At 52.1% G+C, this 27,128-nt stretch overlaps 1 protein-coding gene across 1 annotated transcript; it reads right to left on the reverse strand.

Moving 5' to 3' along the window:
• Positions 1–944: 944 nt before the first annotated feature.
• SRP68 (signal recognition particle 68) lies at positions 945–25,428 on the reverse strand. The gene is made up of 16 exons (XM_059671297.1): positions 25,255–25,428; positions 24,023–24,089; positions 21,080–21,193; positions 19,190–19,385; positions 18,025–18,107; positions 17,636–17,745; positions 17,295–17,377; positions 16,284–16,424; positions 10,369–10,467; positions 8,240–8,304; positions 6,796–6,952; positions 5,874–5,968; positions 4,752–4,881; positions 3,256–3,331; positions 2,793–2,845; positions 945–2,379 (listed from the first exon to the last, which is right to left on the reverse strand). Exons 1-16 carry the CDS (start codon positions 25,412–25,414, stop codon positions 2,152–2,154), a joined length of 1,857 nt encoding a protein of 618 aa, XP_059527280.1. The 5' UTR covers positions 25,415–25,428; the 3' UTR covers positions 945–2,151.
• Positions 25,429–27,128: the final 1,700 nt, after the last annotated feature.

Here is a 27,128-nt window from a genome sequence, read left to right on the forward strand (position 1 = left end):
CCCACAGGGTAAGGGCGGAGAAACGTGGCCAAACTATCGTTTCAACCCCTGGCTGGGCATTATGTGATGATAAAGCAGCTCTCCACGGCCAGTGCTTTGCAGATCGGAACGACCTCACCAGCAGGTGGGAAATAACATGAACGCGGCAGCCCACAGGATGCCCTAAAACAGAGGAATGGAATTTCCTCCCTGATCCGAGGAGACAGAAGACCCTTACAGGACCCAACTGCTGCCGAACCACAGCCCGTCCTGGGCGGGGACGTGCACCCCAACAGCAGGAAAGACGCCCTGGGAACGAAGCGGAACCCACACCCGCTCCTCACACCTGGACCTCCCCGCGTCGCCTGCTCCCTGGGAAGGCGGACCCCGGGCGCTGCTTTCGCTCTGGAACCCATCGGCCGGGGCCTGACTGAGCCCGTCCCCATGGGGCGGAAGCCGTGTCCTGGGCCTGTGGGCGGGATGGGCCCTGTTTCTGGCACCCCGTCCCCCACCACACAGCCTGTCTAGCATCCAGGGAGCCCACGCGAAGGGCAGAAGGCCCTGCCAGCTGTCCTCTTATGCAAACACGTCCTTTAATACCAAACATGTCCTGTCCCAGCGCCGCTGGCTGACCACACCATGCTGGTCAGAGCAGCCAGCGGAGAGGCCAGGAGGCAGGGACTTCCTAGTGTGGCCACGAGACAGAAAACACACAGGAGCTGCGACCAGGGCGACGGCCGGCCCTCAGCTTCTCCAGCCCCGTCCCGCCCCCAGTGCCGCGGACGCTCCTGGCGGCGGAGCACAGCCTGTGGCGGTGACCAGTCAGCCCAAGGCGGCGAGGGGGATGCGGGCCCTGGACCCCAGCCCACTGGGAGCTGGAGGGCGAGGAAGGGGTGAAAGCCCCCGACTTCCCTCCGCCCCATGAGCCCCGAGTTGGGGACCAAAAACCAAGACCACAACCTACACTCACTGTTTGTATTTCAGGAGGGAGGATCCCCCAAATGGTGTGGCAGAGACCATGAAACTTTCAATTACAAAAAAAAAAAGATTCTCTTTGACCCAAAGCAAATCCTGGGGGAGGAGAGGTCACGTGTGAGCACCTGGAGTACGCAGTTCTGACGAGCAGTCCGGCGTCTTCCCACCACCATCCGGCTTCTGCAATTCCCTGGGAGGGAGGCCCGTCGTGCCCACGGTGGGAGTCCATCTTGTAAGAATGCGCTCAGATCCCGAAGCGATCAACCTCCTCTTCAAGCTGCTCTAGTCGGCGCCAAGTCCGAGCCACGTTCCCCGTTCCCTGTGGGTTGTTTCCATTTCCAAAGGGACTCAGAGGTTCAGGTACAGCTCAAGCTTCCATCACCTAACACCCCTCACACTGCCTTCGCGACTTACTAGTGATGCTATGATAGGAATAAAGAATGACTAAGGACAATATGGTGGCAGCTACAGATGACAGCCTGGGAGCTGCAGACACCGTCTGACGTGCTCATCTCACCTCGGACACCCCCCGCCCGGAGTCAGGGTCCACCTGACACGCAGGTCAGGGGCACGTCCCACGGAGAGGCCGGGCCTGGGCTGAGTGGGGCACGTGAAAAAACGGGCAGAGTCTCCAACATCTTTGCCTTTTAATATAAGATTTGTTTTCATCATTTCTGACTGTAACACGTTTCTTCTAAAAATAGAGCTCTTTGCTTGTTCTGAAACTTAACTTCCACGTGGAGGTGAGGGGATGAGGCCCGCCGTAACTGGGGAGACGCCGCCAACGCGTGCGTCACGGACAGACTTTTCAAGGGGTTCTGGGTGCTCACGGCGAGGAGCTTGTTTCTAACCCCCGCACTGAAGGGCGGGACAGAACACCCGAACCCCTTCCGTGCCTGGTGTGAACTCCTCCCCGAACACATACCGGCCGAAGGAAATCAACCGCCGCGCACACGGGACCAGCGGGCAGTGGCCCCCAGGAGGCGGACAGAGGGACCCCGCACGCGCCCCAGACCACAGGGTGCCCTTCCCGCGCGTGGTTAAGGATTAAGAGCACAGACACACAAGAACAGGGACGCAGGGCTGAGGGCTCCACCCGCGCCCTGGGCCAGGGCGGACCCGCATCTACCACCATGGAACTCGCTGGGGTTCCTCACAAGACGGACGGGCCGGCTCCCCCTGCCCCCAGGAGCCTGGTTAGCTCCTGAACCCGAAGATGCCCTTGATGTAGCCAGTGAGGCCGCTCTTGGCCTTCTGCTCCAACTTGTCCTCCAGGGGCGGGAAGGCCACGTGGTTGAGGGCCAGGTCAAAGAACAGAGGCTTGCACGGGATGGGCTGGAAGCCGGGCGGGAAGTGCACGAGGTTGGCCTGCTTGGTGACGAGGGAAGGGTCCAGGCAGAATGTCTCAAACCGTTCAACCAGAGGCTGGAAGGCAAGTCCAAGGGAGGGATCGGGGTGAACCACAGACCAGGAGGGGGCTCACTGTGTGGAGCGCCCAGTTCAGGGCCTATAGGTGTGACCTCACCTGGTCCCCACTCCTCTCCTGTGCCCCCATTTAAAGAGCTGCGGTTAGAGAGGGGCAGGCTGGGACTGGGGTACGTATGGGCCTGCCAGACGCCCAGCAGGGGTGCTCCTCGCACCACAGTCCCTCAGCTTAGGTGGGACCATCGGGATGACACCTGACAAGCCGTGTACAGGCAGCTGCCAGGTTTCTGAGTAAAAGGGAGGGAGCAGGTATGTCCTTAGGATGAGGGGTCCCCTCTACCAATGAGCGCACATCCCTAGTGAGTCAGGAACCCTCCTTTCACTCCTCAAGTGCCCCCCCCCTCCAGGCTCACCGTGTTGTCCTTGACCTGGGAGGCCGTCTCTGTTTGCTGGGGGTCACTTGCATCTGGAAGGCCACAGGGATTCCGTAAGGATGGGGACGGAGCAAACTCGGTCACAAGCAACACCCATCACACGTGTGGGCTCTCGTCCCAAGAGCAGAGGCCACCCTGTGGGCGAGTCAGCCCTCTCCCTCCTGGGCCCAGACTCTGCTGAGAAGCCATGCAGAGCTGACGGGAAAGCCCAGCCCGGTGCCGCCAGCCCGGGAAGCCCGCACACTGTACGCGACACGACTAGGCAGAAGGGACAGTACGACAGTCCCTCTAGCTTCTTCCACGTAACTGGATGCCTTAATGCACAGAGGTGATGGCGGGGAAAATAACCTTACGGATTAACCCAGACAACCCCTTCCATCCTCACAGCGCAGTGGGGGGGGGGGGGGGCCTCGCCGCGGGAGGGGCTGGGGGGGGAACTCACCCAGGATGGCCGCCGCCTGCAGCGAGCACTTCTCCGACCGCACCTGCGTGATGAGCTCCTGCACGTCCGGCAGGTCCTGCAACGAACCAGAAGCCGCAGTCACGATCCGGCGGCCGGAGAGGCACCAAACCCCCTGAGCTGGCCACGCCGCTGATCTCCCCGGGGACTTGAGACTTCTGAGCACTTCTCCCCTTGAGAGACACTCGCCTGGTCCTAACGGAACGCTAAGCCATGGATTAGGTAATAATGCCCGGGAACAATGCGACTAATGATAGTATTAATAAATGTCTTTATTATACACTATGAATGCACCTGCCGTTTTATAGGTAGGACTAAAGCACAGAGGGCCCAAGTAATGTGCAGCCACACCCCCAGGGGCTGGAAGCTGGGACCCACCCTGGGCGTCTGGCGGAGCACAAGGCCCTTCTCTTGCCTGGGTCTCTCCCTCAGCAGTATTCACAGTGACGCTATACGAGGATCCCACTGAATCCCTCGCGCCTCTAGGCCCAGACACTCCCCACCCCACGGGCACACGAGTAGGATGGGCGTTTGTAAAACGTGTTCTCTCTCCTGGGAGGAGCCTTCGTGCTGCTCTGCCTCCCTGGGCGACAGGGCACTGTGAGGCTGGTCAGGCTGGCCACCCCTCCTCCGCCCGCAACGTCTTCCCTCCCAGCTGCTGCCTTTGCTCCAGGACCCCCGCCCCGCTCTGTGACAGGCCCCACAGCAGGTCTTGGGGAGGTGACCAAGGCACAAGCGCTCTGAAGGCAGAGGCCAGCTTTATGCTGAGGGCGATGCTGAGCAAACAGCCGGAGTCTGTTCGTACCAGCGCTTTTATTATAAACCTTCGCTCACTTTTCTAAACAGTCTCTGCTCATAAAATACACACGGATTCCTCGGACCAGCCGGTGCTTCAGGAATCTGCATCACCACAGTCACGAGCTTAAACAGCCAGCTCTCTTCCCATCGGTAAAATAAACCACACCACCCAGCGCTAGGCCAGTGCGCTCGCTTGGACGCGCACCGGTCGCCTGCGGGTCGTGCTGAGATGCAGGTCTCCACGCAGAGGCCGGGGCCTGAGCGCATTCCCAGCGCACGGCCAGGCACTGCCGCCGCCGGCCCAGGCACACGGTGTGGGAAAGGCTTCGGCACCTGTCCTCAACTTGGCTGCGTGTAAAAATCACTTTAAAAACCCCAGGCTCAACCCAGATCCCTCCCGTTAGAATCAGAACCTCTGGGGGTGCGACCCAGACACCCACTCTTTCCCCAGAGGCAGTAAATCAAGGTCAGTCCTGCAGTGTGGGGGCCGGAGAGGGACGTGACTCCAGACATCCGCTTCTAAAGACCTGCCCAGGCCACTGCCAGGCGCCGCCGAGCCTCAGGCTTACTCCATCCAGAGGAATGGCCTCCCTTCTTGGACCTGGTCCTCCTCAGGCCCGCAGCTCCCATGGCTGACCGGGCAGGCCCACCCCAAGCACAGGCAGCCCCTGGAGACTCACCTTCAGGCTGCTCCTGAAGGCCCCGGCATCGGAACTCACTTCATCTGCGTATTTGAGGACGCGGTCATACAGGACGAGGGCTTCGCTCCACTTCTTCACCAGCACGTAGGACTGAGCGATGAAGAAACACCTGCAGGGCGGGCGGGAAAGGCACAGGCTGCTGGAGCGCAGCTCCCCACGGGCAGGGCTCTCCTTGAGTTCAGGCTGAACTTAAACTTTTAAAATTGATTTGAGGGAGAGGGAGAGGAAGGGGGGAGAGGGAGAGGGGAGGGAGGAAGACAGAAACATTGATTTGCGGCTGCATTTATTTATACATTCACTGGTGGCTGATTCTTGTATGTGCCCTGACAGGAGATCAAACCCACCACCGTGGCCGATCATGACGAGGCTCTAACCAACTGAGCTGCCCGGCAGGGCTCAATGTTCAATTTGGAAACAGGTTTCTTCACCTCAGGATCGCTGCCCGGGAGACCCCACGTTCTCCCTGTCCAGGTCTGCGGGGCTGACTGCACCTTCCCCGCCAGGGAGGGCCAGGGAGGGCCCAATGTAAACCCCAGCCAGCTCCGCACACCTCGGGTCACATCGCTCATCTCTGCTCATCTGTTTCAGAAACCAAGTCCAAAATCCCCTTCCTCCTGGGAACCAGTCCACCGGGGCCAGAGCCTGAGGCTGCCGGCCCGACAGGACGAAGGGTCCCCGGGGCCAGGAGGGCACCCTGGGGAGTCAGAGTGCGGGGGTGTGAGGGCCAGAAAAAGAAGGGCTCCAGGTGGCCATTTTGTCCAGACCCGCTCTTGCTACACAGCCCGCATCCAAGTTCAAATAACACAAGTCGTTTAGAAAAGCAAGAAGCCCGCCTTCCCCCAGCTTCAGCGCAGGCTCTGCCTGGTGCTAACTGACCCTTTCCCGGCACCGTCCTTTTCCACGGGAAGGGAGTGGGGGGGAGAGGACGGTTAGTGTGTGCTCTCTGGCTGCCCTGAGTCACCCAAGAGCAAACAAGGACCCTGGGAACCGCCAGCCACACCTGAGACTTCGCTTGAACATGCTGGCTGCTGGCCTCTGATCATGGGCAGGTTACCCGCAGCCAGCGCCCAGTCTCCCGGGCAGAGGCCCGCCCGTCCTTACCTGTAGGCCTTGTACACCAGGGTCCGGAGGCCTATCTCTTTCTGGAAGGCTCTGTCGTCCTCTAAGCCCGGGAGCTGGAGCAGCTCCACCAGATTCTGCACGAGAAGCACAAAGAAAGCTCATGAGGAGGTGGCTGCGGCCCCATAGACCGGCGAGGTGAAATGACAGCCTGGGCTTCAATCAAGGGGGAGTCTGAGTCCAGTGACCTGGCAGCAGCCACACCTGTGTCACCTCCATCGTCTCTGACACCCAGGGCCACCTGCCCTGTCCGACTCAGTGCAGACCGACCCCGAGAGCCTTCTCGGAGCAGCTCAGCCAGAGGGGACGGCTCCGCCCTGCACCTTCCTTCCAGAGCGGCCTGCTCGTCTGGCGTCCACACGGACGCCTGTGTGTGTGAATGTCTCATCATGTTGCTCCCTGGCAAGCTCCCAGGGGCTGCGACTGTGTGGCCTTGGTCTCAGGACGCGCCACAGCACATGGGCGAGGATCACACGCAGGCGAAGTGCTCGGTGACCCCTTGGGCTCCCTGTCTTCGCACATTAACACGTCTAAGCATCAGGGTCACAGCCCTGGCCGGGTGGCTCTGCTGATTGGAGCCTTTGTCCCCAACACCAAAGGTGGCGGGTTCAATTCCCGGTTGGGGCACAAGCGGGAGACGGCTGATAGCTGTTTCTCTCTCACATTGATGCTTCTCTCTCTCTACACCCCCTTCCTCTCTCAAAAATCAATTTTTAAAAATAGTAAATCAATAAATAAATGCTAGGGGCACAGTCACTGAAGTGGTACAACAAGACCTCTCGCTCTTGTCTTTTACCAAGACCCTCACGGCTGCTGGCTGTCACCACCCTTCCACCATGTACAGCGAAGGCACTGGGTGTCCAGCCATGCCCAGGCCAGGCCGTGCCCCCGTCCTCCAGGTCACCTGCAGAATGATGTCGTAGAGCCGGATCAGGTCCTGGGGCCGGGCCGAGCGCTTGCTGTCATCCTCGGGCTGTGGCTGCAGCAGGGCCCGCTGCAGCCCTTGCGCCATGCTCTCGTTGCGCTTGATGGCCGTGGACAGCTTGATGTAAGTCAGGTAGCTGGAATGCAGCACATGGCAGCTCAGGTTACGCCCAGGACGCTGAGCTCTGAGAAGAACCTCAGGTCAGGGGCCTGGGGGAAGCGCAGGGGGAGGGCCTGTCCTCAGCCCTCAGTGCCGGCTGCCGCTCAGGGGCAGACATGCAGGGGACCAGCTGAGACCACTTGACAGAATGTGTATTAGTCTCAGTTACAGCCTGTTTCTTCCTTTAAGGAGCGCGGAACTACCAGTCCCAGAGGCGTCCTCACGAAGACCACAGAGAGCAAGCCCGTTCCTGGCCCAGGACTGGCTCACGCCTGGCCCACACTCACACTGCAGCTAGCATGTCAAACGAGGCGTGCGGCCCGCCGGCTGCGGGTGTGACGTGCTCCACTACAGGGAGGCATGTTTCCGTGACGGCTTCCCGCAGAGAGTGAGGGACGTCGCGCCGGATGGCTGTGCAGGTGGCATGTCCCAGAGACTGTGCCTGGGGCCTGCTCACTTTAACTGACCACCCGGTGAGGCCCTTTAGTATCTGGGGTTTACAGTAGCCATTTAGAAACCTGGTAAGAAGTGTTCAGGCCTCAAGGTTCCCATCCTCCTCCAGCAGAAGCCGGGAGGCATCCTGGGAGAGGACACCAGAGGCCTGGGCCGGGGCACAGGCACGGCTGCGTCAAGGACTCCGTCATGAACCGGGGACCAAGGGCCTGTCAGTCTGAGTGCTGACCGGCCTCCTAGCCTCCTCCACCCACTCAGCTTCCGGAACAAGAGCAGCCGGGGACGTTCTGGGGATCCGACCTGCCCAAGACAAAACCCTACAAGACTGGAGCCGGGTCCACGGTGGAAGGACAGAGCCAGAACGCCTGCCTGCAGTGAAGCCCAAAGCGGACGAGCCCCATGCAGCACGCAGAGCTGCCGCCAGACAACCACACGCTTCACGGGGGGCGAATCAGACATTTAAACTCTAACAAGACAGAAGAGGTCAAAACCAACAGGGAAAACAAGCAACTTAGAAGAACCTGACTTTGCAGGGAGCAGAAAACCTAAAAACATGGTTATTAACGCCCGAGAGACAGAGGAGACTTCCTGATCACAAAATTGGAATGAGACACTGATTTTTAAAAACAACATTCAGAGAACACAATCAGCCTTAGAAATGACATGAGCGCAGAAGTGAGAAAGCCACACAGGAGTCGGAGGGGAGGGAAGTATCCTCACTTCAGGGTGAGGAGGGAAACAATACACAGATCATACTGCTCTCGTTCCAACGATGCATTCACAGCGCTTGCAAGCAAACATCACAGCTCACCTGTGCAGGTACTGAAGGTTAGAGACCTTCCCCGACTCCCCGTCCAGGCTGAAATCTCGCTGTTTCTGCAGAAAGTGAAAGAGGCACAGATCACTCAGCTGGCCTTCCCCTGGGCTCTGGCACCTCATGCCGTGTGTGGCCCCCGCGCCCCGGAAGCTCCTCAAACAGCGGCTCTACTGGCCATGTGCTCGGCGACGGTCAGTCAGTGGCCACTGGCACCTGGAAACAGGACTTGAGAGGAGAGAATTCAGAGTGAAGCCAGCCAGACTTCCTCCCCCGAGCCAGGCCCCGGCACTAACGCAGGGCAGACAGCCCATGTCACAGCTCAGTTAGGGTCTGGGCCTTCGACCCGAGTTGGACCCCTTGTGCTGTCCGCGCCTGCCTTGTGTGCTTGGCTGAGTAATAACCCCAAAGGTGTCCACATCCCAACTCCGGAACCTGTGAAGCGGTTCTCTCACATGGCGGGAGAGGCATGAAGAGGTGGTGAAGTTAAGAGCTTTTTGATTAGCCTAGAATATCGGGGCTCCAATGCAATCCAGGCTCCTTATAAGCGGGAGGCAGGGGAGTTGGTGATACAGTGAGATGGAGGCAGAGGTCAGAGAGAGCTTTGAAGATGGAGGAAGGGACCATGAGCCGAGGAATGCAGGTGGCTTCTAGAAGCCAGGAAATGCATTCTCTGGAAAACTAGAAGTGAGTTCTCCCCTAGGATCCTCCGAGCTTCCAAAAGGAACCCATTTAGACTTCCAGCTTCCAGAACTGTTAAGATAACAAATCTGTGTGGTAAAAGCTGCCGAGTGTGAGTTAATGCTACAGCAGCAATGGGGCACGAATGCACCTTGGTGTCCCCATATTCCTATCTGGGAGGTGTCCCTCGACTGCTGTGAATTCCAGGTGGAGGAGGAGGCTGGGGCTCTGTATGTACCTGCTAAGTGCATGAAGGGAAGGGCAAAAGCAGCTTCATGGGAAAGGGAGACAGGTGGCTACAGCCTAACACATATTTATTGAACATTTTATACCCAACATACTGTGACATATGCTGGAGAAAATATGTTGTTGCTTTTACGATGCTTACAATCTTGAGGAAAACAAAAAGGTAAATATAAAACAATACACCAAACGTTAAATGGCAATTCTTGATTAACTATCGAACATTTAGATACGTAGAAAACGGAGAGGTCTTTGAGAGCGAGGAGGGTGTAGCAGGCTCCACAGAGGTGGTGAGCTGTGATCTGGCCCCTGCAAACAGGCGTGTGTGGAGTGTGAGAAGGGAGCGGAAGGATGAGCAGGTGGAGGAGGGGAAGGAGCAGAGGGGAAGGCGTGCACGAGGTGGGAGAGGCATGTGAAGGCGACGGTGAGCAGACAGCGGAGGCAGAGGGCTCCGAGGGAAGCAGCACAGTTCAGGGCTGGACAGAGGCTGGGACCAGCGGTGGGGAAGGCTCTACACCAGCTCAGGGAGTCGGCACTGTGCCTGCGAGGCCACGGTCTCTAAAGTGCGGTGCACACAACCTGAAGAGCGTGGGTCTAAGGAGAAATCTAGATCTTCTTTTTCTAATTAAAAAAAAAATTTAATGCATTTTGTATGTTACAAATCAGTTGACTAATAAGGTATGTAATTTACAAATAAACACATCAGAGGTAAATGCTCCATGTGACTTATGGGCGGCCACCAGCATAAACATTTGGAGCCCCTGCTCTAGCCCGAGAGGAATCGCGGCACTGATTAGAAACAGGGGCGGCGGACCAGCGGCGAGAACTGCACAGGGAGAGGAAGCAGAGTGTCTGGTGACGGGAAGGAAGAGGCACATGGCTGTGAGGTTTCCCAGACGCTGAGTGAGCCACAGTGGTTTTATTAAAAAAGGGCGCGCTGGAGAGGTCTTCCTGGACAGATGAACTGGAGAGCAAAGGCCTAGCAGGTGACAGAGGAAACCATAAGGAGAAGCAGGAGGGGGAACTCCTCAGCCTGATGGAGCCCAGAGGCTTCTGTTGCTTGTCAGCCGAGCTCCCCCAAGAACAACAGTGGCTGAGAGTCAATGCACTCAGTCCCCCGGGACCCCACCTGGGCATGGGCCCCAGAGGAGGAGGAGGACCCCAGCCCAGAGCAAGAGCCCGCCCTCCGCTGCTGGTCCTACCTGGTCCGGCTTCAGCTCTTCCCGCACGGCCTGGATGGCGTCCCGACACTCGCTGAGCATGGATTCAAACAGGCGCTCCTTGGTCTCTTCGCTCTCAGCCTGAACAAAGGCAGAACGAGACACTGACTCTCCTCTGAGGAAGCAGTGTTCTGATGGGGGGGCGGGTTGGGGGGGTAACAGTGCTTCGATTCCCCCATTATACACCCAATAAAAAGTGCCCCAACCAGAGAGCTTTCAGCTGTCACTATCCCACACCACGTCAGATCTTTCTGGGAGTCATCGTCACTCTTCAGGTGGAAACAGAAAGTGCGCGTACTGAGAAGCACCCGTCCAACCACCTGAAACTGTCCGTCAGGCGACAGAGGCTTCAAACTGTTTCCGATCACAGAACCTCTGCCACTTCCGTCCAACGCTCCCCCTCTGCTCAGCCCGCACCGGCCTCCCTGGGGGCCTTACGGACCAGATCTGGGCGCTGCTCCTTCAACTGAAGCAGGCCAGAGGTTTCTTTCCCTTTTTCCTTCCAGAACAAACGGCCTTGAACCCCCTGGGTGCCAGCAGAATTACCCTCCGAACGTAACCAACAGACGTGCTGACACTGGATGGCGTTTGGGTGCGAGCAAGTGGGTAACGGGACTGAGCGACGCCAATCAGACATGGTTTCTCTTGCACTTCACACAGGTTCTCAGCACCGAGGTGCTGCCCTCAGACAGTCCACACGGCTCTGCTGAGAGCCTTTTCGGGCCGACAAGGTGGGCAAGCCTGCTCCCCATGACCGTCTGCACAGCACAGGGCCTCACCCACTGCTCGCCAGCTGGGGAAAGCGAAGGTGACTCATTAACTGAATGAATACCTGCCACACCGCATTACTGTCCTAAAGAATCCGACTGAGCAGGTGGGAACGGGCGAAAGGCAGAAAGGAGGTGACCTGTGTTACTGGCAGACCCACTGTGACACGAAAACATCAGCATTCCATTATCATGTTTGATTTCCACAGAAACTAACAGCCGACTGACCTCTAAGGAAGCCCAGAAGAAAAGCCGGGACTGCCCACTCCTGTAAGAGGTGGTTGGGAGGGGCTCAAAGAAAAATCTTTTCTTCTCTTAAGAGCGCTATGTTTTTCCTAGTTTTCAGTGTGGAAAAAACTTCCCTGTGAGTTACCCAACATAAATCAAACATACTTTCTATTTATAAGTCACTTGACACCCCTGTTGTTCCTGACTGAGGAACAATCGGGGACAGTCCTTCTATAAATCCACACAGGCCAGCACGGCCACCCGCCACCCGCCGGGACCTAGAGCGGCCTGTCCAATGGATGGCCAGCCAGGACGCAAACGCCCGCACGCCGTCCGTGCGGCAGGTGTAGCCACAGGTGACTACTGAGCACCTGAGGTTTTCATCAACTTCAACTGAGCCACGGTTCCGGCGGCTGCGGTCTGCACAGCGGGCTCTGGAGAAACACTGCATACAAAGCACTCGCCAGCACCTCGGGTTACGGTCTCTTTGTAACCATTTAACCCAACTTGCTGGCCAGTTTTCTAAGTAAAACTCCTGTGGAACGGGGCAGCCGTACAATCGTTTAATTGGAGTAAGATTTGTGAATAGCCGAAAGCGGTTTGGCTCAGTGGATAGAGCGTCGGCCTGTGGACTGCGGGGTCCCAGGTTTGATTCCGGTCAAGGGCATGTACCTTGGTTGCGGGCACATACCCAGTGGGGGGTGTGCAGGAGGCAGCTGATCGATGTTTCTCTCTCATCGATGTTTCTAACTAGCTCTCGCCCTTCCTCTCTGTAAAAAATCAATAAAATATATTAAAAAAAAAAAAAGATTTGTGAATAGACTTGGCAGCAACCACACCGAGCAGAGCCGCCTCCTCAGCAGCGGGGTGAGCTCCCGCTCTAGTCCGATACCAGCCACCCCAGCAATTACGCCACCAACACCCTTTTAAAGACGGGCAGGGTTCGCGGTTGGGACAACGGGTGTGTAAGTCAGAAAAGGGTCACCTTCGTTTTACCGGCTGCACAGGCTCCGTCGCCCTCCTGCAGGGAGGGTCACAGAGAAAATGAAAACACCGCTGAGCCTCTTCACTGCACAGGTCCCCTCCACGCCCTGGGGAGGCGGCACCTCTGCAGCAGGTGCGGAGCAGAGCGAGACGCCCCCTGGGACTGTTAGGAAGGGGGAGACCACAACGAAGGGGAGAGCCGATCTGAGGGGAGGACGCCGGTCAGCTGGGCAGTGACCAGAGACCACTCCTCTGGGCGGGCAAACGTCTCCGAACAGGAGGCTTTCAGCATGTTTCATTTTTACACTTTTATTCTACGAACCTGTCTTGGAGGCTAAGATCATCTGAGAGGACAAAGGAACAAGAAAGGCCTCTCTACACGGAGAGCGGGGTCCTCAGAGCGCACACGCAGACCTCCCAAGTCTGTGGCTGAACCAAGGTGCTCCGAACACGTGGCCACTCCCTGCCTAGGAACGAGGTGGGCCTGCGACCCAGGGCAACCTCAGGCCCAGGAGGGCGTTAGTCACTAGCCCTTGTGCACATATTCCAGAGCGACTCCAAACGTCCCAGGATGTGGCTTGAGGTCACCTCTCCAGGCTCACTGGTACAGAGCAAAACCGGCTGCTGTATGTCCTGAACTAGTGACACCCCCCCCCCCCCTATTAAAAACAGACCGTTTTCACTTGCCTACAAAAATTGCTGGAAGGTGGTGGTGTGACTAAGAGACAAACAAGGCAAGTCTGACCACATTCCCCACCACACCCATGGGAGAACCAGGGGACGGAACCACACCTCACCCAGCCCACTGAGGTCTAGAGAAAACCAGGGATATCTGGTAAAGGGAGATTTTAAAAGAGCAGAATAAATGGTCTCCTTTCCACTCAAACATTAAAATAGTAACCGAGATGAAGAGCCCTCACCTCCAAGGTGTAAAATGTCCTCACTTGGTCTAGTTTAGCCGAAGCTGAATTATTATAACCACAGCTGAGAGCCATCCAACCCGCAGCTGTGTCAGACCTGCCCTCCCTCCCAAAGAGCTCCTCACGATCGGCCACAGGGACAAGTCGGCGGTGACCCATGTGACGGGGGCCCAATAGAAGGGAGTTACAAAGTGAGACAACATGGAAGACGTGAAGACTTAAAGCCTGGCTGAGACTCAGGATTTTGCAACTGGATTTTGGCCGCGGATTCACTCTCGGCTCCAGTCTTTTCAGTCCAACGTCTCGTCTCCCTGAGTTATTTCTTCCTCCCATGCTTCTCAGTACGCTGCTGCTTCAGTACTCAAGTCATAAAAGCCTTGCCAAGCAAGTGGAGAACGGGACCTCTGAACCCTGCATCCCAGTTCCTGAGGGTGGCAAACGCCAGTGTCGGGTAGGTCGGGAGACACCGAGGTGAAGAGCCCTCATCTCCAAGGTGTAAAATGTCCTCATTTGGTCTAGTTTAGCCGAAGCTGAATTATTATACAAATAAGGCAAAAGGCCTCCCCAACTAAGGTTTTCATCTCTAATTATGTGTAAAACACAGGAGAAAGATAAGTTCTCCCACGCGGGAGACCTGCCCCCCCACTAACCGGCTGCATGGAGACGATGCCTTTGCAAGGACCTGGGTTCACTCCCGGCTGTGCCTACTGGAGCCGTTCCCAGGCCCAGGATGCTGCTGTGGGCACTGAGTGACATCCATCAGCCACTCACCAAAGCCAAGGACACGGTCCTGTTCCCAGCCCCCTGCGACTCTAACAGGACACGTGGGAAAGGCCAAGGAACATGAGGGGAGCCAAAGGGCCTGGAGTGAAAGGCCAGGCTCCCCTCTATCTGCGGCTGGAAGTGACACAGCTCTGAGGCCCGCTTCCCATCTGTAAAATGAGCGTTGCCCCCCTGTGGGGCTGGAGACAAACAGGCAGGAGCACGCAGCAGTGTATCCGGGACGGTAAGGAAGACGACCACCCTCCTCTGCTCCCCTGTGGGGTCTCTGTCCAGGTGACCACCGGGCATTTTTTAAAGTTTTATGAAATGATTGATAAGAACATGAAAAATCTTTACAAAATGTGAATAAACAGGATATAAAATCAGACCTCAGTGTAATTCCAACAAGTAAAAAGTACACCTCATGAATACAAGGAAGACTTGTACGCCGGTTTCCTTTTTATTATAGTGAAATATCAATGGAAGTGAGAGGAATGTGAGACAGATCAATCTCTTTAAAACACCATTTATATTTTCTAAACTTTAAGCTGAATAATTTTTAAAACTTAATAAATGTTAGCTTTTCTTGTCCTTTATCTGATATATGTCTGTGGCCCAGTCCTAGGAGCCCCCCTTGAATTTGCCCCGTGGGCCTCCCCCACCCCGTTCTAGCCAGAACTCCTGCCTGGCTGTCACCGATGGCAGTTCTTTTCTTCCCGCATGCGTCACTTTAAAACAAAACCATTAACCCGATCACATAGGCTAAACGGCGGCTGCTACCAGAGCCCTAGTCCAGAAGAGATATTGCTACACTCCAGTGCCAGGAAATGCTCTCCAAGTGTTTCTCAGTCTCCTAGTTTAAGGGGAAAAAACTTCCTAGCACTGTTCTAGTCTTCTGTCCTTTAGCAAATAAAGGAAAACTCGAGAGACAACACGTAACGCTGAGGCACAAAGAAATTCCACCACTGAAAGCTGTCCTCAAGTCGAAGTAGCTCTTTTGGAACAAGTCACTGGAAAGACTGGAGGCTTAAAACAACCCATGGGAACAACTGACAAAGCGCCCGACATGCAAGTCACTCGGGGTCCCAGCTGCGGGGAGTCTCAGGAGAGAAACACCAGGGCCCTGGGAGATGGCGGACGTGCTGAGCGGCCTGGCTTTTCTTTTTAAAGATGCTCTTCGCTGCATACGGAGGAGGAGGTCCAGAAAGTGCCTAATCGCTTGTGCAAACCAAGAGCCCTGGATCTGCCCTAGCCAGTTTGGCTCGGTGGATAGAGCGTCGGCCTGTGGACTCAAGGGTCGCGGGTTCGATTCCGGTCAAGGGCATGTACCTTGGTTGCGGGCACATACCCAGTGGGGAGTGTGCAGGAGGCAGCTGATTGATGTTTCTCTCTCATCGATGTTTCTAACTCTCTATCCCTCTCCTGTTCTCTCTGTAAAAAATCAATAAAATATATTTTAAAAAAAAAGAGCCCAGGATCTCATCTCCTGAAACTCACTTGGTTGTTTACACCCACAAACAGGCCACAATTATGTCGGCCAGCAGCTCTGCATGAGTATTACACAGACCGCACATCAACAAGATATTCTGGTTTAGCGAGGCTCTCCTTAGAAAGCCCAGGAACAGGAGGCTGCCCTTCAGCTGGAAGGCTAGGCGAGAGGTCAGAGAGAGGAAAACGACAGTGAAGCCGCTGCTCCACCTGCTGGGCCCAAAGCCACCCCTACCTGCGGCCGCCTCTCCACTGCTGCCAGGTGTATGCTGACGGCTGCCGCCATCAATGTCTTTGCCCTTTACACATAATATCTCCTCTATAAACTTAGCTTTTAAAATAATTTTATTCAAGAGGGTTCATCTTGAGACCGTTATCAAATACCCAACAGCATTAAGGTAAGTTTTTGTAATAGACACAGAGGCAGAGAAGCATCGAACAGACTGTCAAACTACAGTGGAAAGGCTGGGGAGGGTTGGAAGGGAGTTAAGAGATCAACCGAAGGACTTGTATGCATGCATATAAGCATAACCAATGGACGCAAGACACTGGAAGTGGGGTGAGGGCATGGGCCAGGGGGTAGGGGAGGCCAGGGGAAGGTCAATTGGGAAAAAAGAGAGACACGTACTACTATTTGTAATACTTTAAACAATAATAATAATAAAAAAGATAAGCTTTTGTTTGGTGACTTTAAACACACACACACACCTCTTCAGAAACAGACAGGAGAGAGGAGGGTGCTCCCTACCTGAGCGATGGCCGCCTCGTTGTCAGCCAATCCCAGTAAAAAGATCCGCACTTTGTCGATCTTGACCGGGACCACTCTCCCCCTCCATTCCACTTCGCTCATGGTGGCTGCCTGTTTGGCTCGAGTCTGAGTGATCAATGCCTAGAAAGTAGTATCGGAAGTTAAAGCTTTAGCTGATGGGTATGAGTGACCAAGGGAAATAAAGAGAAATCAGTATGTGTCTCTTTCTATAGCCAACATATTATACCTTACAGAGTACACACAAATTTATATCTGAATTCCTCCTGGGATCATGTATCTCAGCGTACAGAAACTCAAATATTAAAAAGACATCACAGAAGGTTAAAAAGACCATCACTGAGTGAGTTCTGATAAGGGGGTTAAGGAGGAAAGCATATCTGTCATACACCACAAGCAGAAATGTAAATTAGTAGAAACGTAAAATATTTATCAATATGTATCAAAAGCTTCTAAAATATTTCATTACACTTTTAGAAATTTATCCTAAGGAAATAATTAAGAATACGGACATAGCTATTCATGGTAATACTGTTTAACACTTAGTAACACTGAAGTGGTCAAATAAAACAGGCCTAAAGGAGCACCAGGTGGCCATCAAAAGATGATGTGGAAGGTATTCACTGAAGGGGAAAACCACATGTGACATATTGTAAAAGAACGTTACTAAACTGCACACTGAGATCCCATTTTTAAAACATACGCCTTTTTCGGACACATACAAAAGTCTGTGTGTGGCAACGCACGTGACCTTGTTTCCTCCATCGTTTGTATTTCCTACTTTGTCTATGAGCCTGTATTGCTTAGAAAATAAATGTAACAGGCAAAGAACTTGAATACTTAAAAATACTAAATGCAAAGTGTTTTGCTTAAAAAAGATAGAAATATGCATATACTAATAGCAATTATATTGGGTGATGGGATTATGGATTGCTTTTTTTCTGGACTTTTTAAAACCAAAGACTTTCACAAAAAACGTACACACTAGATTACCTCCAATTTTTCAGCCAGGAGCCCCTCGGTGCCCCCAGACCTGAGTCTCATCTGCATGAGTTCATTGATCGCTGACTGGTCCCCTGAGAACGAGAGGAAACGGTGAAGGGACTGGTCTGTTCTCTCCAAAACCACGAGGTTCAGCTCCCACAGGAAGGAGCGCGCCCTGCGCCAGCGCGTGCAGTGACTCCAGTCCTTGCCCGGAGCTCGTGGGGCTCAGGAGACGCAGGGTGGAAGCCAAGCAAGGCATGGCCTCCTGCGATCTGAGCTGACTGACTGACAGGCCCACCTTTTCGGAGACGGACCACGCGCCCCCACCAGGGCTCGCCGCAGCCCCTCACCGATGTTGTAGGCACAGTAGCGGATGTTGGGCGAGATCTCCTCCACGCGCTGGTTGTACAGCACGGCCTGCTCCTCTGTGAAAGCACTGGCGAGCTTCTCGTAGATAGTTCTGCGAGGGAAGAGCAGCGGTCTCACAGCAGCCTTATTTTAACACAGTGAGCGCACAAGCAACACGCTGGCTAAAAACAAAGCACAGCACTTTGAGGCCTTCTCCCGCTACCAGAACGGGCAGGTCCTGAGAGTGAACGAGAATAAGGAACATTTCTGAAAGGAAGAGAAACCAGAAACTGTACCAACTTGCACAGAAACAATCGTCACCTGATCTGCAGCTCGAGGCAGGGGACGGCCTGGAGTGAAACTGGCCAGAGCCTCGGAGCGGAGGACTTACTTGCATTTGTTAAAAGCCTCGATGGCAGCCTTCCACTCCTGATGCTCAAACCGCAGCATCCCTGCGAGGTACGCCGTGTAAGCCTGGGGGCGGCAGGGAGAGAAGCTGCTTCAGCCCCGAGCAGCAGGGCAAGAGCTCACCTCCGCTATGTCCTGCCACCTTGGGTTTCCAGAGTACAGCTATCCAGGCTGACTTTAAAGGAGAACAGCTTCTCACTAATCCAAGGAGATACACAGGGAATTTGTTGATTCATTTACTTCCCAGGAGAGAACTTCAAAATAAAGGAATTGGTTGTCTTCATTTTACTTAAAACCAGCTTCTGGGCTATCACGTAAGTATCAAAAGGTGAATGTTGCCGAAACCGGTTTGGCTCAGTGGATAGAGAGTCGGCCTGCAGACTGAAAGGTCCCAGGTTCGATTCCGGTCAAGGGCATGTACCTGGGTTGTGGGCACATCCCCAGTAGGAGATGTGCAGGAGGCAGCTGATCGATGTTTCTCTCTCATCGATGTTTCTAACTCTCTATCTCTCTCCCTTCCTCTCTGTAAAAAATCAATAAAATATATTTTAAAAAAAAAAGGTGAATGTAAACTTGCAATATCCATCTCTTTTAAATAAATGCATTTTAAAAAATTACTATTTTCTGAACGCTTCCAAATAGAAGATGAAAAATTTCCATTTACATATCAAAAGAAACATGAGCTTTCTTTCAAAGTGAGGGCCAATTATTAAAAACCAAAGCTCAAAAAATAAAATAAAATAAAAACCAAAGCTCAAAAACCAGAGATGCCGCCCTGGCTGGGTGGCTCGGGTGGTTGGGGCGTCATCCATGCACCAAAGGCTGCAGGTGTGGGTCCCCGTCAGGGCACATACTCAGGTTGTGGTTTGATAACCGGTCAGGACGTATATGGAAAGCAACCGATCGCTTTCACATGTTTCTCTCTCTTCTGCGCCCCCACCCCTTCCTCTCTCTCTAAAACCCATAAACATATCCTCAGGAGAGGACTAACAAGAGATACCAACTTCACCTTCAACAACCAAAACCAGTTTTGCTCCTCTCCTGACTATCCATGTGTAACCCAAGGAACCCTGTTCTGTGGACGTGTGTTCTGTGGAGTCACGTCTCCCGTCCGCACAATAAAGCAAAGCTGAGGCTAAGACACTGACCTGAGCCTCCAACTTGGTCTTGGCATCCACGCGATTGCTCTCACACAAGCGCTCCAACTCCTCTGCATGCTTCACGGCTTTGCGGAGGCGAGACAACAAGTGGAACCGTTTTCGGGGTTCAGTGTTGGCTTCCTGTTTGAGCTGCATGGCGTAGCTCCAGGCTCTTTCAGCATCCATCAGAACCAGCAGCAAATACCTAAACCAGAGACAGTAGCAGCGAGCTGAACAGGCAAGGCCAGGAGCAGACTCAGGCGTTCTCCGAGGCACAGCCTGCGGCCTCGCACCCTCTCCCGCGCTCCCCGGTTCTCCTCCTGACTGCTCTTCTCACAGCATCAGCCATGACTTCAAAATCCGCACCTTGGACTGAGGCTCCCCTGACTCAGGCTCCTCCTCGGGTTTCTTTTTTTTCTTTTTCTAAATATATTTTTATTGATTTCAGGGTGGAAGAGAGAGGGAAAGATAGAAACATCAATGATGAGAATCATTGATCGGCTGCCTCCTTCACGCCCCCTACTGGGGATGGAGCCCACAACCTGGGTACGTGTCCTTGACCAGAATCGAACCCGGGACCCTTCAGTCCGCAGGCTGACGCTCTATCCACTGAGCCAAACCAGCCAGGACCACCTCAGGTTTCTAACGAACACCAGATACTTTTTTTTTTTTTAATATATTTTATTGATTTCTTACAGAGAGGAAGGGAGAGGGATAGAGAGTTAGAAACATCGATGAGAGAGAAACATCAATCAGCTGCTGCCTGCACACCTCTTACTGGGGATGTGCCCGCAACCAAGGTACATGCCCTTGATCCGAATCGAACCTGGGACCTTTCAGTCCACAGGCCAATGCTCTATCCACTGAGCCAAACCAGTTAGGGCAACACCAGATATTTCTTATTGAAAAGCCTGCTCCCACCTCAACGGCAAACCTAGACTGACCCCCCCCAAATTTCAGCAAATAGAGGCTGTCCAAGCACAGAGTCTGGCCTCACCTTTGAATCCACATCTCTCTCGTCCCCCAGTTAGAAACCAGAGCCTAGGAGGCGATACATTGAGCCCGGTGGGTGTGGCTCAGTGGACTGACATCACCCCATTCACAGGAAACTTCTTTGTAAAGGGCCCAATATTTTAGCCTCTGTAGACCATATGGTCTCTGTCACAATTACTCTGTTATGGTAGCACAAAGCAGCTGGGAACAATACTGAGCGAATGATGTGGCTGTGCTCCAATAAAACTTTATTTATAAGGACAGGTGGCAGGAGGACCAATCTGGCGCACAGGCTGTAGCCTGAGGAACTGACCTGAGGCCTCCAGTACCTGTGCCTGGCAGGTTCCTCCTCAGCAGCATGATGCAGGGTGCATGCAGCACTGACACACGGGGCGCATCTGTAGTAACGTGTGTGCGGCCAGATTCCATCTGAGATCTACTGACTGAAGCAAGCACTTCAAGACACTAAGTTTGCATTCCAGAAACCTTTCCCAGCACTGATTAGATTTTAATCACCGACTTTAACGTTACCATCCACCACAGTTTTTGAACAAGTTCTTGAACCTTATTACAATACAGCACTAGTAAAAACGCCCACTCCACATGAGCCCTCGCTGGTTTGGCTCAGTGGAAGAGCGTTGGCCTGCGGGCTGAAGGGTCCCAGGTTCGATTCCGGTCAAGGGCGCGTGCCCAGGTTGTGGGCTCGGTCCCTAGTAGGGGGCACGCAGGAGGCAGCCGATCAACGGTTCTCTCTCATCATTGATGTTTCTTTCTCTCTCTCTCCCTTCCTCTCTGAAATCAATAAAAAATATATTTAAAAAAATCACATGAGACAATGAAAGAGTTTGGAACAATGTCTGGCACATTGTAAAAAGTACTTAGCATCCAGCACTGAGCAGTCAGTACCTGTTATCAGTCAGAAGATCTTCAGTTACTTTTTTCCCTGTGAATTTGTGTCTGTTCCCCATCTTGAAGTTGAGTGTTTTCCGGAGACGCCTTTGTCTACGGGAACAGTAGCCCCTGTAAGAAACCACAGACAAAAGTCACTCAGACCCCCTGACAGTACATTCAACAGTAGGTTCTATAATGCGGTAAGGCCACAGGTTGAACATGTTCTGCTTATGGTTTCTATAGCCACCACACATCGTCTTGCAAACATTCGCTGAAGTAAAACAAGCAGGGCAGTCTGACTGGCATCACAGAAGACAGAGAGGGACAGATGACACAGTACCCATTCTCAAAGGACCCATCCTCTAGTTGGGAGGGTCACGCAGATAAAATGGCAACCAAGAAAACACATGCCAAGTAAAGGACACGAGTCATCGTCCTCTCCTTGCTGACACTGCGCTGGAGTGGGCTGATGATGGGTTTTGAAAGAATGAGCAGGACGTCTGTCTCACTAATATAAACTCCTTCAGTGCAAAGATGACTTTATTTTCAAATTTCTAAGCACAGTGCCTAACATATAGATGCACAGTAAAAGTATTTTGACTAAATTATTGTAAAAATATATACAAAATTTTACCAACCCTTAATCAAATAATAGAGCGCATAATTTACAATACAGAATAATATTTAAATGATACTGTAGTATCTTAGTCCTAAAGCTACCAGGGAATAGCTTATTAAAAAAAGTAATAGTCTGGCTGAATCTATAAACTAGATCTTCTCCCTCAATTCATAATTTTTGCTTTAATTATCACTTATCCTTTTACATAAAAATCAAATGGAACACTCATACTTTATGGGGAGAAATGTAATTTGCTAAGAATTTTCTGGCAATTTGGATACATTTATCATGATCCTTAAAAATGTTCATACTCCCTGAACCAACAGTTTACTTCTATACTATTCTATACTCAAGAAATAATCAGAAATACAATGAGGTTTGAACAGATTCATGGGAACAAAAATTTTAAACCTAAAAAACTGGCAATTATATATGTAACCAATTCCAAGGAAAAGGCAAATAAATTATTGTATACATATACACTGGGTAATATTGCAACTTATAAGAATCATGTGTGTAGAACATTTTTATAGGCAGGGAGAAATACATACAATATAATATTCAGCCAAAAGGCAGGATACACATTTGTATATACAATATGAGCAAGCTTATGAAAAAGTGCATAGAAAAGGACTAGAAAACCAAAAATACTATTTTGTGGGCAAACATATACAAATGTATTTATGTATTTAAAGACATAAAAAATGACTGAAAGGTACACACTGATGTCAATTTTATGTTGTTATGTATATTTTTACCACCAAAAAGCCAATTAAAATGCAGTATTGGCCTGGCCAATATTGGCTCAGCGGTTGAGCATCGACCTATGAATCAAGAGGTAACCAGTTTGATTCCCAGGCAGGGGCACATGCCTGGGTTTGCGGCTTGATCCCCACTAGGGGGTGTGCAGGAGGCAGCCGATCAATGTTTCTCTCTTATCGATGTTCCTCTCTCTCTCTGTCCCTCTCCCTTCCCCTCTCTACAATAAATAAAAACATATTCTTTAAAAAAATGCAATATTGGCCCAGGCCGGTTTGGCTCAGTGGATGGAGCATCGGCCTGCGGACTCAAGGGTCCCGGGTTCGATTCCGGTCAGGGGCATGTACCTTGGTTGCGGGCACATCCCCAGTGGGGAGTGTACAGGAGGCAGCTGATCGATGTTTCTCTCTCATTGATGTTTCTAACTCTCTATCCCTCTCCCGTCCTCTCTGTAAAAAATCAATAAAATATATTTAAAAAAAAAAATGCAATATTGAATAAAATAACTAGAAAAAACACACAAATTGGAACAGAGCAGAAAGTTGACCACTGCAACACATGTGTGATGAGTTCATTATACTATCAACCCTACATTTGTTTTTGGAAATTTTCTTAATATCTAAAAACAAATCGAGGGATAAAAATCTGCTGTTTAACTCTTCAGTGGCTCCCCACACCTAGATGAACACCTGAAGCAGCTTAGCCCCCGGGCCCTCCACTCTGTCCCGCCACCTCCGCTCCTGCCGCCCCCACCTTGCTCATCTGCCCCAGCTGCTGCCCTCACCAGAAAGCGGACTCCTCAGAAGCTGAGATTAGCGTTTCTGTAGCACTTTTAAAACAATCAGGTAGCCGAAGCCTGTATCTACAATATAGAAACAGTTGGGTATTTCTGCTTTCAAAGTACTGAACTGTATTACACATTAGGCATCTATTGTAGTTTTTAGACTCTGTATTAAATGTTTTTCAACGTGCAGGCTGTTATGAAAAGTTTACCAATGAATCACAATGCCAGAAATTCCCCTTCTATGTTTAAAATACTGTAAAGCTTTGCATTTAACCAACACTACACAATATGACTAAGTTAAAACACTGATGACCATTAACTGCTTATTAATTTCAGCAGAAGCCTCCAATGTATCTGCACTATTGTGAGGCAAAAGGGTTAAAAAGCCGAAACCGGTTTGGCTCAGTGGATAGAGCATCGGCTTGCGGACTGAAAGGTCCCAGGTTCGATTCCGGTCAAGGGCATGTACCTGGGTTGCGGGCACATCCCCAGTGGGAGATGTGCAGGAGGCAGCTGATCGGTGTTTCTCTCTCATCGATGTTTCTAACTCTCTATCTCTCTCCCTTCCTCTCTGTAAAAAATCAATAAAATATATTTTTTCAAAAAAAAAAGGGTTAAAAAGATTGGCACTTTTTATTCATAATAAAACTTTAAATTTGAAAATTAAGTATCTTTTGAGGATCCAATGAAGTTCAGAGCTAGACTTTCTAGGTATACTTCCTGATATCACCAAGTAGGATATTAACAACGGCAAGCTCGGCTGAAAATTCCGCAATGACTTGCGCACGATACTAACCTGTACCTCTGAAAGTCTCCATGCCGCAAGCCGTGCTGCTGCTGGGATTCCTTAATAATCTGAAGAACTAGCGCCAGCGTTAAGGAAAAGCTTACAATGGCAAGAACCCAAAGAGATCAAAACATGTCCCCATTAGTCTGTCTTTGTAGCAAACCACAGCGTATTACACATTTCTGAAATGCTTTAGCTAGTGAAACCATTCTCAAAGCTGCTTGCCAGAGGACAGGGCTAAGCGCATAGAAAAGCTGCCTGCCTTCACTATTTCTCCTTTCACACTAAAAAAGGCGGCCATGACTAGCCGTTAGGGATGACTGAACCCCAACAGCGTCCGGAAGGCTGCTGGATTCTAAGGGCGGACTGTGAGTGGGCTGGTCCCCGCCGAGTTACACCTGGACCCGGTCATGTCCGCACTCCAGCAGGTTCGGGCGTAAGTGACGTGTACCCTCCCCACTGGCATCGCCGCCTCCACCTGCCAAACCGAACTTTCCTCACCAGCTGCGAGGCTGCACGCGCCCGGATTAGCACCTGCCAACCAAACCAGGCCCTCGTTTGCATAGAGATACTGAAGTGTTTATTTTAAAAAAGCAAGCCCTGACCGAGCTCTCCTTTTTAAGAATCGTAAAATAGTTTAAGATCGTGTACCCAACTTTAGAAAAGTCCAACGGCCTTTATCTACAACTTTAGCTTTCTTTCCCCAGTTTCCTCAACGCTTCTCTATGGCTGTATTTTTTTTAAAAAAATACTAAAAATTAAAAGGAGTATTTTAATAACCAAAAAGGGACGAGGAGGTACAAGGTCCTCACGCCCATCTGGAATTACACCTCCAGTTCAAAAACTCCAACCCCCGGAAAACGTCACTGTGTCCAGACGGCAAGCTCCCGCGTTATTTCAGAGACTCCGCTGCCTGCTTCGCGCTCGTTACTTCGTTTCACGAAGCCACACGCTGGTGTCACCAGCGCTCAGGTGTGATCACGCGCGAGGCAGCCTGGAAACCAACTCCTCCGGCGCGTCTGCACGCGAGAGAAGACGCCCACCGACCTATTCAGGAAGCTCCGCCGCGATGGTTCGCGTTCACAGCAGGCCACACGCTCGCCCTCGGAGCACCGAGCTTTAAGCTTTGCCTTCGCACCCAGGACATCAAGCTGCGATCCCTACTCCCCAGTCCCCAGTCCCCGCCCGCCGCCCGATCGACACGTAGTCATTCCCCGTCGGGCCCCACTACTCCAGGATACTCTCCAAGCTCAGGCTGTCCCCGAACTCCTTGCTGGCCTTCGATCCGGCCGAAGGGCGCTCGTTTTCCTTATTTTCTTCTCCCCCGGCACCGCGTCCACCGCCGCTGCTGCCGCTCCCGCTGCCGCCGCCGCCACCGGGAACCTGTTTCTCAGCAGCCATCTTGCCCCAGTGCCGCAGAGCAGGACGGGATAGAGGAGGCGAGACGACCGCGGCGGGAGAGAGCGGGCCCTGCCAGCAGAGGCTGATGGGATAGCGGCGGACTCCCCTCGCCCTCCGGGCCTTCAGGAGGCAGCCACTTGTTGCAGGGCCTCTCGGGTGGGCTCGGATGAGTCTTTACAATATGATGCTCACTGAGAGAAGCCACGCAAAAGGCTGTATATTGTAGAGGTCCATTCACATGCAATGTCCAGAATAGGCAATTCTATAGAGACAGAAAGTAGGGGTGGCCTCCGGCTGAGAGTGGGGGTGGAGACTGGAGACTAGGGTAGAGGTTTGTCGGGGGAGGAAAGAAAATGTTCCAAAATGGATTGTGGCGGTTGTACGATTCTGTATATAATTAAAAACAAACAAAGACTTTATTTATTTTTTTTTAAATATATTTTATTGATTTTTTACAGAGAGGAAGGGAGAGAGACAGAGAGCTAGAAACATCGATGAGAGAGAATCACCGACCAGCTGCCTCCTGCACATCTCCTACTGGGGATATGCCCGCAACCCAGGCACATGCCCTTGACCGGAATCGAACCCGGGACCTCTCAGTCCGCAGGCCGACGCTCTATCCACTGAGCCAAACCGGTTTCGGCCAAACAAAGACTTTAAATGGGTAAATTGCATGGTCTGTGAAATATATTTCAATAAAAAATTTTTAAAGTAAGTCAGATTGGGTTAGTCAAAACTTTGCAGTGGTGCCTCATTTTTCTCAGACTAGAGCTACAAGCAACCGTCCTTACAATGGAAAAGGGCCCTGCATGCTATGCCTCTTACCTCCTCTCCCATCTCCCACCGATCTCCTTCCAGTCCATTCAGCACAGTCACACCAGCCTCCTTGTTTAGGGACCCAGGCCAGTGCCTGCTGCAGGGCCGGCACTGGCTGTCCATCCGGAATGCTCTTCTAGACATCTACTGATCTAGCTCCCTCACTTTGTTCGTTATATATATATATATATATATATATATATATATATATATATATATATATATATTTATTTATTTATTTTATTTTATTTTATTTTATTTTTTTACTGATTTCACAGGAAGGAAGAGGGAGAGATAGAAACATCATTGATGGGAGACAATCATTGATCAGCTGCCTTCTGCATGCTCCACACTGGGGATCGAGCCCACAACCTGGGCATGTGCCCTGACTGGGAATTGCACCGTGACCTCCTGATTCATAGGACCACGCTCAACCACTGAGCCACCTGGGCTTTACTCGTTCAAATCTTTACTCAAATGTCACCTTCCTAATGAGGTCTGCCTGACCACTCCATTTTCAATGGCACCATTACCACTACCCCTGTACTCCCAAATTCTCTTATCCTAATCTACTTTACCTGCAAATACTTATCAACTTGGACTACATTAATAATTGACTTGAGTTATGTTGTGTATTGTGCATCTCCCCTGCTAGACAGGATGCTCACGGAGGGCCTTGGTCTTTGCAGAACTCACTGGTAGATCCCAAGGACCCAGAACAGTGCCTGGGGTGGAGTAGGTGCTTAATAAATACTGAATAAATGAATGACAAGCATCTCATAAACACGAACTGTTATTATTTTCCTATTCAATCAAAAGGCAGGCAGGGCAGCGGTGTGAATAAGGATTTCCTATCCACAGGAGCAGATAGCTGGGTTCCTGAGGCTGAGATCCTGGG

This window comes from Myotis daubentonii, chromosome 16 (assembly GCF_963259705.1).
Source record: "Myotis daubentonii chromosome 16, mMyoDau2.1, whole genome shotgun sequence".
NCBI lineage: Eukaryota > Metazoa > Chordata > Mammalia > Chiroptera > Vespertilionidae > Myotis > Myotis daubentonii.